Source organism: Centruroides sculpturatus, unplaced genomic scaffold, assembly GCF_000671375.1.
Source record: "Centruroides sculpturatus isolate CEXI.00-Female unplaced genomic scaffold, Cexi_2.0 scaffold1629, whole genome shotgun sequence".
Taxonomy (NCBI): Eukaryota; Metazoa; Arthropoda; class Arachnida; order Scorpiones; family Buthidae; genus Centruroides; species Centruroides sculpturatus.
Genome location: NW_019386002.1, coordinates 20315 through 36153, shown reverse-complemented (window position 1 = coordinate 36153; position 15839 = coordinate 20315). Strand labels below are relative to the sequence as shown.

The window sequence follows — 15839 nt, the reverse complement described above, 5'->3', positions numbered from 1 at the left end:
TTTTATGCATGAAATACAGCTAAAAAGGTTAAAAAAAATGGATTAATCCATTTTATATTGTTTCTTATGGAAAAATTTATTTCAGTTTTGGAACAACTTTTAGAAACAAATTAAGTTTGAAACATGAGGTTTGACTGTAATTCCAAATATTAAACACATTATATGTATCTATAACATGCTATCATGTATGACTCAAGCAGTTTCCAAATCAGACTTGTGAATTGGGCTTGTGAAAAAATGTAGAGATTTTCTGACACACACCCATACTCATCAGAGTGTAACAACAGATCTATAATTAGAATTTTGGAACAAATTTACATTTATGTCATTTCTAAGCATCTGCATGTTATTAACAACAAGAATGACATGCCTTTCTTGATTTCCTTGGTTAATTTAAGATAATCTATATTAATTTTTGTTATATATCAATATTGATTTTAAATTTTTAAATAAAATCAATATTGATATATATCATAATCTATTTTTGTTGTTTCATTAGTGATAGAAACCAAGTTAAAAAATTAACAGTTTTGATTTTAAAAATGTCATTATGAATTTAGAGTCTAAATTCATAATCATAAACATTTTTAAAATCAAAAGTAACACAGTCTAAATTTTAGACTGTGTTACTTTTGAACATCTATTGTCTGTATACTTAATGAAGAAAAAAAGCTAGAAAGCACTCAGTTCTTCTGTAAACATTCTTAGCAGTTTCTACTAAAGTAACTTATCTATTTAGAAACCTCATAAAATTTATGCAATGCAGTTAAAAAGATATATTGAAAAATATGCTGCATGAGCTTATTTCAAATAAGTAATTAAATTTTCTATCTCATAACTGTTTTGAAAATTTCCTTGTAATTATCAATTTGGATTAACTAATTTTTATTATGTACAGGGTTCCTATTTAAATTCCCTGACTTTCTCTGACCAACTTTGTACAAATAACCTGATCTTCAAATCTCTTACAGTATGGCATATTGACAAAATTAAAACAGCATTTGACCTACTATGTACACACACTATTGCTTCTCCAACTTTTTAATTAGTTATTTTTTCTAATTAACACTTATATTTTTTTAATAACTGCCAAATTATTAAAACTAAAAATAAAATGTTTTATTAAATTAAAGTACAGCTGTCCCTTGATAGTCCAATGTTTTGTAATCCGACATGCTCAGTAATATGACGCACCTCCTGTCAAGGTACTCGTCTCCGTTATGTGTCTTCTTGCACAGAAGCATGTCGCGACGTGAATCTCCCCACCCAATTCTTACACGATAACACACATTTCGTGTGTTTTCCATGAGCAGTTCTGTTTGAACAGTTGGAGTAGGGAATATTGTAGGCAAAACAATGCCAAATATGTAATCACTTTTGGTAATCCGACACCCCTTTGGCCCCACACCTGTCGGATTATCAAGGGACAGCTGTAGTTTATTCTGTTACTATTCCACAGCCATAAATTTACATGGCTTTGAAAAAATTGAAAAAGCCATTATTTATTATTAACTAACAAATCCTGTATAATCCAAGTAAAAATGTATATATTTACTAAATTTATCCCTTAATAAATTTCCTGAACTTTATAAAATATTAATAAACTGGAAAAAAATCAAAAATTGTTCTGTTATGCAATTAAAATTATTAAAATGAAAAATGATAAATAATAACATTTAATTAAAATTATCATTTTTTGTACTTTGTAAAGTTTTGGAAAAATTCTGTGTATGCGTGGGAGAAATTTTGGATCCTGAAAATGTTCTGTAACCCCTTTCCATAAGTTCTATTCCACCACATTACTTTTTGCTGCCTGCAATCATGGCTACACTTAATTAAGCATATTGTCAGCAAAAAATCAACAAGGCACCCAAAGAGGCAAATTCCCCAACTTTCAAGGTGTGTAGGAACCCTCTATGTACTAAAAATCAATAAAATTTTTAAAGACTTCTTAATATATCCTTCATGTTTATGACAAAAACATATTAACAAGGCTATAAATTATTTTTTCTGCCTGTCTTCAAAATATATACATTTTTAAAATTTATATTGTTATTTCTTTTATTTTACAGGAATGTAGCCTTATGGAGTGGCAAGGGGCAGAATTTCTATGCTCTTCTATCCCCATTCTCTGTTGGTCCCACTGCTGCCCCACTAGAGTTTAAAAGTAAACAGCAAAAAAATGTCAAGCATTTCACCACTGGACAGAACAGAAAAACAGGCACCTCACTCAAATTCTAGACTAAATGAACAGATGTAAGATAAAAATAAAATTCAATACTGTACTTGTTTTTGTTCAGCCTTTTCTTTTTTTATTGAGCATTGTCATGAATGCCACTGGTTTGCATATGGCTTGAATATAACATGCAAGGAGATACCATATCAGTACAACAGCTCTTTACACAATAATATGTTGATAGTGATCATCTACTATTGCATTTCTACCTAGACTATGCACTTATGCTAAGTTTATGCAGCCATTAGCAATGACATAACCCATAAACAGAAATTTCTGACTACATCTCTGATTTTATTTATAAATGATGTTTTTTCAGTTAAAAGATTTTATCAGGTTAGTTGCTTAATTTGTAAAGTAAAACTAATGTAACATAATTACCTTTACAATGAACTGCAACAACACCTTTTGCAGATTCTGCAATATCTAGGAATTGTCTCATGATGGAATCACTAGGAGTGCTGCCATCCACAAAAAAAAGATCTCTGTGATTAAAGCCATTGTCAGAAAATCGATGGGCATCATATATTTTTTTATTCAGACGAATAATAGTGGTAACATTGTGCGTTCGAAAATAGGGAAAATAAGTTTCAGGAGCATGAAATGGATAACCTAATATATTTTTATAATTTAATTAAAAATTTATTCATGTATTTAGATTTCCATTGATAATATCCAACTTAAAAATATATATAAATAATTAATATCTTACCATTTTCAATCTTACTTTTAGGATGAGGTCCACAAAATGCAATAAATTTGTTAGGTACAATCCAGTTTAAATCTCCATTTTCTACTCTCTAAAAAAATACATTAATAATTATAAAAAAATTTTAATTTTTAAAACAAAATTTATTTTATTGAAAATATAATTGAAATAAAAACAATGTATTTCAAATAATCATATCAAATTTTAATATTTAAAACTTTTAAATTACTGATAGTTCTTGGATTAATATTAATATATAAAAAAATATATAGTATTCCTTGTATAACGCAGTAGATAACATTCTGAAAAAGTGCCATGTTATGCAAATCCATGAGATATGAAACAAAGGACTAATGCAAAACATGGGATTACGTTCCAGAAGTTAGCAAAAGTATACTATTCTTTTTCGTTATTAAAAGAAATATGTTTATTAAAGCAATCAATAATTAACTAACAATTACAATTAAAAGTACTGATAATATTAATTTTAGTTAAACAAGGGCATTCTTTTTTCAAAGTATCGTCATCTTCTGAGCTTTTTTGTTAATTTTGATCAGAAATATCAGCAACATCTTCATTTTTTTATTTTTATTATAATTTTCTATGAATGACAAAATAAATGTATGTTATTAATCGATAATTTGTTCTAGTGGGTCACATTTATTCAGTTGAGTACTGAGCAATTTTTTCCAGAATTTGTGTGCAAATACCGAATTGTTCGATTTGGGAACAGTTTGAGTACTGAGATAACACTGTATTTCATTTGTCAGTTTTACAAATAATTACTTACCTATGATTTTAAAAAAGATTAACAACACATACTTAAAAATGTTTAAATAAACTTTACTAAATACAAAGATTAATCTATAAAAACAAAACACAGTGACTAAAGGCTAAAATCTGAAAGCAACAATGACACCTGGTTGATAGGAAAGCTAGGACAAGGAAGAAAAAATTGTATTGGTACTATTTTCAATTTGTTTTGTGCCTTTCATCAGGAAAGACACAAAACAAATTGAAAATGTCAATATTTTAAAATCCAAGGGCAAATTTGAGACAACATATGTGCTTGCTTGAATTTTAAAAAATATTGAATAATGAAGTTTATACTTAAAAATTGTGAAATTTTGTATGGAGGATTTCCAAAACTGTGCTAGAGCAAAACTGTGTTGTAGAAATACTATGTTGTACAAGAGTTACTTATCTGTAATGATTCCATGCAATTTTGTAATTATTAATATTTTAAAAATATTCTACATAGTAAATTCACCTTTTCAAATTTTTATATGGATTGTAAAACTACAGTAAAAAAAAACCTAAATATGAACTTGAGATGGTAAAACACTTTTAGTTGTATTTTGTTTTGAAGGTAAAAAATTTGCTTTGTTTTGAAGGTAAAAAATGGATTAATCCATTTTATATTGTTTTTTATGGGAAAATTTGTTTAGGTTTTAAAACCTACTCGATTTTTTAATAACTTTTAGAAATTAATTATGTTTGATAATTGAGGTTTGACTATACTGCAAGCTGTAATAATTATTTTAAACATATACTTTGAAATAAAATAAATGAAAAAAATTTCTTTAAAATATGTTTTTATTTTCTTATCATATATTTTTAATCTACTATTCTTATTTTTCCTTTCCTTACTTGCAATTCTCATATTTGAAACAATTTTGTGGAATATAACTCTCATGAATACAGAGCTTTTGTATAAGATCTAACTTGTTATAGATCTTAACTTGATAGACTTGAAGATCTAAAGTATGATCTAAATTTCTTAACAAAATAAAGTTTAGACAATGTTTTGATTAATGATGAACCAACAATTAAGCAAATATATTCTAGAACACTTTCAAACTAAATTAATTATATTTTATTAAGATAGCAAACATTTGATACACAGGATATTATTCTGACTAAAATATAATTTAAGGCTTGATGTTTTCATACATATTGGTAACATATAAAAATTAATTTTATATTTTGTCAATACTTTTCAATACAGGAATATTTACCAAAACTTATATGCAAGAAAGCATTCAAACAAAAAAATCATAAAGCAAGTTATTCAAAGCTTTTAATAAATTTTGAATAAATCACAAAATAATTATATTTTATAAAAATCTTAATTTCTTAAAATTATATCAATACTAAATTAAGCTTTTAATAATTATTATTTCTGTATTAAAGAATTATACTTACTTCATAATATTCATATTCATCTACATCAAATGTTTCAAAATTAATGAAACCATTTTCCAAAGCCTAGAAGAGAATCCAAATAGTCATAATAATATTTTAAGTAATGATAAATATACAAAGGTTAATTAAACATTTATAACATGGACACATTATAATATAAAAAGTAAACATCATGTAATCAATAGGATGAGTAAATAGTAATAGTATAATATAAAAAGTAAACATTATGTTCTAAATTCTTGAAATATTTTTATTAATTTTAATAATATCAACTATATAAATATGAAAAAATATAATATCTGTATTAAAGATCTTCACATTCTGAAATATGATAATTTAATTAATGTAATGTTTAATATTACTTAATGAAGATAAAATGAAACTACTATAGAAATCTTCGTATAGCATCATTCATATTTTGTGTGTATAGCTGCAACAAAATTATCTAAAAATGCTTACTTGTCATTACATTTAGAAGTATAATACTTTTTTGTTCAGAAATTATTTCAGTATCAGAAAATAAGATGAAATTTTATGAATTTTTAGTAAAGTCAAACATAATAGTAACATCTACACTTATATAAATATTTGAAACTCCACTCTATGACACAAGTTAGACTGCCTTTAGTAGACTAATCTGTGTTTCATGTAATTTCATAATACTCCATATATTTTTTGTAATTTGTAATATTTTTTGAAAAATGTAAATACAGTAGAGTATGATGTTTTTCAGAATAATTGTACACAATTATTTGTTTATGAAAAGAAAATTTTATTTTTCCAATAGAAACAGAAATGTATGCCATTTAATAATAATAATAAAAAAAAGAGTAAAAAAGAGCCCATTAGGTTAAAAATAAGAAAAATTGTCCAAATGGCATCTGTCTTTATCAATGCATTCTTGTAGCTTTGTGGAGAAGTTGACCATAATACTTAACTGTCAGATGGCATTAAAATCTTCTTTTATAATGTAACCTTCAACAGTATAAAATCATCACCACCAGGCTAATAAATGTAGAATGGAACATCACTATGTGCAGTAGGCCTATAATATTTTCAAATTTCAAATATTCCAAGCATTTAAATTTCACAATGGGATTAGAGGCTCACAAGTATACAAAAGAAAGAGTTTGAACTAAAATGCAAACAAAAGCAAAAAGTGCGATGGAACTCTCAGTTTTTATGACACGAGTTTGTGATGCATTACAACATGGAATGACTAGGGTAGTATAGCATTGTGATTAAGAAATTTAAAAAGTGTAATCCACAAGTTAGGAAGCTAAAATTTGGCTGTATTGCACAAGCACAAGGTGGAAGTGAGGAGGGCTTCCCAAATAAATAATGTCCTACAATCGGCAAAGCCAGAGGAGAATGACTTGAGTCCACAAAGGGCTGAAATTTGATTCCATGACTTTTCTGATCAGGTCTGTGGCACATCTACATTTTGCAATATCCTGCTGGTGCTCTTCTAAACAACTCACCAGTATTCTGGTTATGGCACCAATGTACCATATATTTTCTCCAGTTAGTGGGTGGAAAATGGGTTTAGCATAAACTCCAGATTTTTCAAGAAATTGACCATTGCCCACTGAACCATGTTTTGATCCATGTTGAAATTACAAAGGAAAATTGCTTGATTTCCTTTGTAATTTCATCTTTGAAGGCTTTAATATTCCATGGCTTGTCAAGATACACATTAGCTTTTAAGTAGCCCATAAAAAGTAATCACATGCTGAAAGGTTGGGTGATAGAGCTTGCCATTGAATATTCCCACACAGAGAAATGAGGTGCCCGAAATTGTTAATGCATTTAAAGTTCATTCATTGAATAGATAAGTTGCACTGTCTTTTCAAACCATAGTGTTCAATGTTTAACCTATTCGATGTTGAAATTTTTATTTGTTGCCTGTGATGCCATGTTGAATTTTCATCAATGTTAAGCCTAAAAATTTTTTTTTAAAATAATAATCATGTTTACTGTATCATAAAAAATTATTTTTTTATGTTTCACAAACAAAATAAATATACTGAATAATATAGAAACAAAAAAAATTATATTTTAAAAGTTCATTTTAATATAAAAATTGCGACGCATAGTGACATCTAGTATCAAAAACGTTCCGACATAAACACGAAAATATTCAGGATCGCCCACGCAGGTCAATGAGGTCAACATGAATATTTTCCGGAACAACGTAGGACAGGTTAATTCCATGCTTTTGTAGTTTTGGCAATACATAATCTCACAACATAACATTGTGAAATCACTGTTACTGGTTGTCTCCTTCCTCAAAAGTAAGGGCCAATTATGCCAAACTTGGCTAACTCACATCACGCAGTTACACATTTGCTGTGCAGGAGACGTTAATGAAGTTGCCAAGGATTTGTTGACAACCAATAGCAGAAATTCTACTTATTAATTCATCCTGAGACATAAAAATGAGCTTCATCATGCATCATCATTATAATATTACAGTTGTCCCTCTATAGTCCGACGTTTTTTAATCTGACATGCTCAGTAGTCCGATGCACCTCCCGTCAAGGTACCCGTCCCCGTTACGTGTCTGCTTGCACAGAAGCATGTCGCGATGTGAATCTCCCCATCCAATTCTTACTTGATGACACACATTTCGTGTGTTTTATGTGAGCAGTTCTGTTCGAACAGTTGGAGTAGAGAATATTGTAAGTTACTGCTAGCAAAACAATGCAAAATATGTAATTATTTTCGGTAATCCGGACACTTTTGGTAATCTGACACACCTTTGGTCCCATACCTGTCGGATTATCAAGGGACAACTGTATTCCTTAAAATTTCCAGCATTGTCTCTGCAAAATTTCTTCAGTTTACAAAGTCATTTTGCTGTAGCTCCTGGACAACCATGATCTTACATGGGTGATAATTTAGATCTAAATGTAAAATTCTTTGAACTGATCTATCTGACATCTGTAGAGCATGAATGTGTCTTACCGCTGAATAATTATGCTGAACTATTCTTCATAGCTTGTCTCACCAGTTCAATGTTTCCATGAGTATGAACAATTTGTTCATCTCCACAAACTTTCCTTGGCAATGCTGAAATGGCTTGAGAAATGATTGGCATTATTCTAAGGTTTCAATCCACTTCAGAATAGTGTTCTGGCTTAGAACTTTGCTGTGATGTCCAACATTAAAATGAGTTTGAAACTTCCACTGAGTGAGAGTCACTAATTCGCCACTTTTAAAAAATGTTTCAACAATAAAAGCACAATGTACAGTGCTTCACAGCTTCATTGTTGCTGAGAAATGACATCGCATAACAAGTGATACACAATTGCTTTAATGGCAATTGGTGCCCCCAAGCAGATGTTATATCCATCATAAAAATGTCATACACCCCTGTCAAATCCTGTATTAAAACATTTTATTAAAACTAGGAAATAGTAAAACAAAGTATTTTAATTTAAAACAATATATAGAAAATTAATATTTATCACCATCTTTAAAAATAAGATAATGTTGATAAAAATTAACTAATCAGATATGATGATAGTGTATGAGATGTTAAAAGTTAACTTTTTCAAAACTTCAGATTTTTCTAGTAACATACAAAAGAAAATGTTGAGTATCATTATTTTTTCTAAGAACATGCTTCCACTCACATATTTCATATCAGTTAGCAAGATTACACCCCCTCACACACACAGTATCCATAAATGCACTTTCTGATTTTTAAAATTTATTACTTAGTAAGTCTACACGATACAGACATTAAACAAACACAAGCTGAAATAGCAACTCAAAAGATTTATTTACACACAGAAAAACACTGGTCAACTTCAACAGGAACATCACAAGTAGCTCAAATGACATCATATTGATATTGAAACTCTCACCATATTGCACAGCCTCAATTGGAAGAACATTCAGAATAGTGTTCCAGACAAGCAGATGAGGCTCCACCTTACTTTCACAACAATGATAGGTCATACTTTGATCAACATTTTCCCCAACATTGGATTGAGCATGGAGGTTTTTTGGCATGGTCTCCCAGAACCTTAGACATGATTTCCCTAGACTTCTTTCTAATGGGAATTTGTTAAAGATAGTGAAAGTTTGTAGCATGCTTATGACGGTTTTTAATTTTAATTTAAATAATATATGTTCCACTCATGTTAGAATATTGCATTCTATTTTTAAATTTTGTTTGCCAGACGATGAACATAAATAATTCTACCATGTTTTGAAACCTTGTTGTTCTTTTTATTTATTCTATAAGTGCAATGTAGTGCAATAACAATCACTTGGCACTATTTGCTTCTTTACTTCACTTTTCTTTATTTCACTTTTGCTTAACGAAAAGTGAAATAAAGAAGTGAATAGTGCCAAGTGATCGTTATTACACTACATTGCGCTTATAGAATAAATGAACATAAATAAGTTCATTGAAAGCACTAGCAATAATAATAAAAATAATAAATTGTTAACACCATTGTGAGAACTGAGGGGGTTAGTTGTCCCCACTTACCGGTGGCTCTATCAGAGGATGGCTTTATAGGAGGGCAAAATAAAATGAGTGGGGAGGTCAATGAGTAAGTTGACAGGTTCCCAAATGAATACACAGGTTGAACAAGAATAACACATTTAATAAACAACTATAAAATTGTACATATCAAAGGCTAAGGTGAAGATCTACAAAAATTCTATTCTACGTCGCGACAATGATTTGTCTTTCATATGAAACATCTAATCTCTATTCTCTAAGTTAAGAGACAAGAGAGATCTCTAGAAGAGAGATTTTGCAGAGAGAGAGTATACAAATAGATAACCAAAAAAAATACCTCTAAGTTCCCGATCCGTAATATGGGTCGTTGGTAAAAACGTTCCTGGATCGTCACGGCAGTTATGGTGGTATGGGTCAGTAGATGTCCGCCTTGTGGACTACGTTCAAGCCCTCTTTATACTATTTTTGAGGGGTGAGAACTATGACATCATTAATGAATTATAGGCACACCTGTTCATGTGTTGATGTCTGGATCTAGCTTGTACGGACAACCGACACAGAGAAGTTTGTTTAATTTATTGCTATTGGTGTCTAGAAGATATGATTTTATAATATAAATTTCTATAGGTTTGACGGCTCTCATCCATAAATTAACATTCATCTGACAATAATTTCTTTAATAATTCTAGATATTGTTTATATCAAACGTCGCGTTTGACTACGAACGAGGCGATTTATTGCTGTGACCACGTGTCACGTGCAACCAAAGAGGTGGTAAAAACATCTCTTATTCTCGTCTTGTTGATATTAACGTCTATAGAATTACCTTTAAACAAATGGAGGAGATTTTGTTTATTGATATACTAACGATTTTTTTCGAGGAGATTATCTCGGTCATTGACCACAGAAGTCCCTCTTTTTCCCTTTTTACCTAATCACGAAGTTTATTAGAAAGGTGATACTGTTCTAAAACAAAAGGGTTTTGGACCGTCACACTATACTCAGTAAGTTTTCCTTCCTTTTATCTAATATTTGGTGTAAAAATCACACTGTACTGTGTTAGTGTCCATATCCCTCCATTGCCAACAATGATTGAAGAGTTGAAGCAATGGTTCCTATGTGAAAGTTGATCCTGACATTCTGTGCAATGTGTAGCAAGAGGTTGAATATGGTATGATGTCATTTGAGCTATTCATGATGCTCCCATTGAACTTGATCAGTTTCTTTCTGTACATAAACTTCTTGAGTTGCTCTTTCAAATCAAGTTTGTTTCATGTATGTATCTTGCAGACTTGTAGAGAAATAAATTTTCAAAATCAGAAAAAACATTTTACAGATTTACTGAGTACATACATAGGCCCATAGCCCAATGGGCTAATAAGTTCTGGTACAAAACTTGCATTAGTATTTCGCACCTGTGATATGTACTGTACATCATTTAAATTTTTATACACATTCTATTTGCTGTTCAAATGTTTTTCAAATCCTATGTAAGGTAAGTTGTAATCATTGTTCAGTTAGACATAAAGAAACTATAAATAAAATGTGATTTCTTCATTGAAAGAAAGAAGAAATCTGAAATTTGAAAAATTACAAAAAATCTGGTCTACCATACCATTAAGAGATATCAGAAAACTAACAGTATTGAGAACTGATCAATAAATGGTTATTTGAGAGATAAAAAGACTCCAAGAGTGTTTACACTCCTCTTACACTCTACACAGTTCTGAAGAACCAAATAAAAAAAAAAAAGACGTCTAAAATCCAAAATTAAAACTAGAAAAGTTAACTTGTAAAATGAAACTCTTACACACTTTTCCAGCAAAAGGAGTTAAGGAACAAATGTTTATGTTTAAATTTATAAACCTGCCTCAGGTTTCAAACTATTAAATTCTGAAATTCCAAATTGTAATTCTTCAAACATTGTTTGAGGATGACTGGGTTAACCTGGTTTCTTGCAATAAAATGAACATCATACACACTTTTCCAGCAAAAGGAGTTTGTGGAACAAAAGTTTTGGTTTATTTTATAAACTTGCTATTTCAAACTACAGAAATTTTTGGTACTTGATTGCTTGCTGTTTGCTCAATTGGGTGTGATAAGTTCTCATTAGCATAAAATTGCTATTGAGAACTTATCACGCCTCTTGATGGAAAAAGTGTATTTTTATTTTCTACTTATTACAGAGGATATGCATTTTGGGTTATATGCCCCTCCTCAGTCCTATCTATCTATCTATCTATCTATATATATATATATATACGAGAATATTTGTTTGTTTGTTCTCTATACACTCCTAGGCCATTTGATCAATTGCTATGAAACTCGGCAGTTACATTCATATACCCTTAGATAAAATTGTACGTACATCCCACCCCAAAATATCTATTGGATTTCTGTAAATCAGTTAATTTCTATCCACATTCAATTTGCTGATTTACACATAGCATCATCTATTGGCTAAAAATTTTACAAAATAATAAACTAAATATAATTCTTATAAAAAGGATGCAATTTTAAAATAAATATATTATATTCACTTAATTACTGTGACAATGATATACCACAAAATAGAAGCACTATATAATTACTGCGGCAGGTAGCATAGCAGTTGTCTGCGTGCAATCGAAAGTATTACCATGTGAAAAATCTATTAAGTATTCAATTTTCCACGACTGAACAGTACTTCCTTAATTCTAATAAATGCCCTCCAGTAGCCAAGTGGATAAAACCACCGAACCTTGGAAGTTAGTTAGTCGTGGATTCAAGCATGGCAAACAGGCTAGCCACATGGAGTTTTCTAGGTTTTTTCACATAAATACGGTCCGGCTTCCCATAAAAGAATTCCTAGGATGCATCCCTGGCAGATTGCTCGTGTGTTATGTTGCAGTACCACATAAACCAAACTAATTTTAAATGAGCAATTATTTATTGTGACATCTTCACAATGCTAGACTGCAACTTTTCGTCACAATGTTCTCAATTTTTTTAGTAGTCGTTTTGCCCCTGTTCATCGTACTTTTCCTGTTAATGACCGGCATGACTCTATTGCTATCTAACTCTATTTAGGGGAAAATTTTGAATCGAAGTGATGTGACATCTATTCCAAACTTGAGGTTCCTATATAGTTAATCTGAGCCTCCTGCCCCTAAGCTTTCTACATCTGGTCTCAACATTCATATATCTAATTTCTTTCTCAAGATTGAAGAAGAACAGACATACAAATGGACAACAGTACAGATAATAGAAAAATTATTGGACTGCAATTTTTTCAAATTGCAGTCCAATAGTTTTTTATAAATGCAATATTTATGAGAACATACAATCTATTGCAAAAATATATTATGTGGGAAGTATGTAAAAACTTTATTATAACATAAAATATTTAATACCCAGCTAAATGCTTCATAACCTAAACAAAAACACCTTATCTCATTGAGAATTATTTATTAACCGTAATGAACATTTTCAACTTGTTCTAAAGGCCATCTTCAGGTTTTTAAAAGTCAAGGAATATTGATAACTATTCTATACAAAAAAGAACAGTTAAGAATACATTTAAAAAACAAAATTCTTTGGAATATTGAGCTATTTGAGCCCAAAGAAAATATTACAGTAATATATATATACAGTAAGACCCCACTTAACGCAGGGGATGTGTTCATAGACGACAAAGTGCTAAATGAAACAGTGTTAATCGANCAAATACCTGTTGTCCTCACAATACAATATACAATAAAGACAATATTTTGCTTAAAATTGGTTATATAAATTTGACTTTTCTAAAAATTAACATAAAAAAAGATGTTTAAGTAATTTAAAAATTAAAATTATTAATAATACAAACCTAAATGGAATAAATGGTGGACTGTTTCCACTTATTAATGGTTTAATTGCTTCTTGTGGAGTTTTCTTTAAGTAAATGATCTATATAAAAATTATGAAAGTAAATCTTGATTAATATGAATATTGAATCTTAAATAATTGAATATATAAATTCTAACTAATTCACAGCTACTGAGTAAAGTAAATACCATACATCATCTGATGTATGGCATTATATCTAAAACGTTATAGTTGTTAAATTTTTGCTGTGTTTTAAGGTTGTTGGAGTGTGTTTATATAAATACTTATGTGCATATGAGTACATATGAGTATACAAGTACTTATGAGATAATTGTTCATTTAGATACATAGATTGTTTGAAATCATTTGCATTTATATAAAAAAATTAAATATTTCAATAAAACATTAAAAAAATCTGAAAAAAATTTTAAAAAATTTAAGGAAATTAAAACAGGGCAGTCAAACACATCAATATTTTTCCGCAACTCAATCTAATCTCACTTTTCATTTTATATCTTCATAACTATTTTAGCTGGTTTGTTAATAATATGAAACTGTTGTTTTGAGTTATGATTCTATTTATTAGTATTCTGTTTAAACTCTTGGATCTTCATCCAAAACAATTCTAAAAGTGAATGTTACTTGAATACATAAGAGTTAGTGTATAAATATTCTATTCTAATTATTATATATTTCTCAATTAAATTTGATGCTTTTATTGTTAGGAAAGAAAACATCATTTTTTAAAATTTATTTTAGTTTTTCTAAAATAAGTTAAGCTATATTTCATTTTAGTAAATATTCCATTGCATATATGTTAACTTTAATCTCTCTCTTATAATAAATCCATCATCTAATTTAACATGATTAAAAATTTTAAATTTAGTAACAACATTGTGTTTAAAACATGATATACAAATATTACTGTACTACATTATCTAAAACAAATTTCACAATTGGTATTTTGAATTCAAATACTGTAAGGTCTCGTTTTATGCGGTGGATACATTCTACAGAAAAGTGCATATAAAAAATTCGCATAAAAAAAGTAGGGATACGTTCTGTAATTTTGTAAAATCGCATAAAACCAAAACAACGAGTTAAAATTAACTTAAAACTGCATAAAATTACAGTTTATACCTTTTAATGCGAAACTCAGAATGATGTAATAGCGACTTGTCGATAGTAAGTATCATGTACAAGGGGAATCCGCAAATTGCAAAAGCTCACTCTAAAAACAAATCACTGGCATCTGGATGTGAAGAGTTAATTAAAACCCCTTTAGTTCCTTGCCCGAGTTAACTCCGGCAGGTTACATAGCATTACATAAAACACGGTCCTTAAGGCTTTTTGAAATTTTTTTTTTTGAATTTTTGGAATGTATACCTATATAACATATGGATAACGACCCATATAACATCCATAAATGTCCCCTCTAACAAGGGGACAGCACAACGTTGGGGGACATCAATTTTGATCAAACTGTGTGAGGATATAGTCACCTTCAATGATTGACATTTGCCAAGTAATAAGGTACACTACTCAAAATTGACTAAAAATGATTCCAATATCATTCTTAAGATAGAATAGTACATATACAGAAAAATTTATAAGTGATCAAAGTAACTTCATAAAAATATCAGAAGTCACAATTTTATTGAACTCAAATAAAATCTAACACTGGAATTTTCCAACAAAATAAGGTAATGATTTCCCAACAATTTTCTTGTGTAAGAACCAGAGAATTCACAAGAAAAAGAAACCAAAAAACTACATCCAACATAACAGCAAATATTTTCTTGCACAAAAGCTTAAAAATATAATCAATCCTCTGAAGAAGAGCCATTAATGGAAAAATAAAAAATGGTACCTGTTTAGTGGTGGTCATTATTAGACATATCATATTAGGCAAAGTTTGCTGCAATTCTAACAATGTCAGTGAAATTATGCTGTAAAAGTACAAAGTTATAGGAAAGTATACCTAAATACACAATTATATTATAAAATACCTCAAAATATTTATTAGCTGTTCAATTCAGTACAAAATTTAATTGTACAGTTACTGTTTTGTTTTTATACTCAATTACTCATCCAATTTGAGTTAAAGACACTCATTTATAAACATTTTTATTCTGTACATACACTAATTATTTTATCTCATCTACATGAAATTGATTAACATTGTTTTTAAGTTTAAGAAAGTTAAATTATTGTTATTACTACATAAAAGTTTATAATTTCAACAAGAAAGAAAACACCTTACTTTTCCTACTGCATTTAAACAGTCATGAAGATGAACATCATAACTTGATGGTCCAAAAGAAGCATCTCTGAAAATATTCATTTGTAATGATTTTTAAGCT

General features: G+C 29.3%; 1 protein-coding gene across 1 annotated transcript in view; it reads right to left on the bottom strand.

Annotated features, from left to right (window-relative positions):
* The window catches only part of LOC111613058 (dual specificity protein phosphatase CDC14AB-like), a 54549-nt gene extending 38729 nt beyond the window's left edge, over window positions 1–15820 (bottom strand). Inside the window, exons 1-4 of the mRNA XM_023354353.1 lie at window positions 15740–15820; window positions 5151–5213; window positions 2949–3036; window positions 2618–2848 (exon numbers count right to left, since the gene is read on the bottom strand). Coding sequence (XP_023210121.1) covers window positions 2618–2848; window positions 2949–3036; window positions 5151–5213; window positions 15740–15820 — 463 coding nt within the window. The remainder of the gene's footprint in view (window positions 1–2617; window positions 2849–2948; window positions 3037–5150; window positions 5214–15739) is intronic.
* Window positions 15821–15839: the final 19 nt, after the last annotated feature.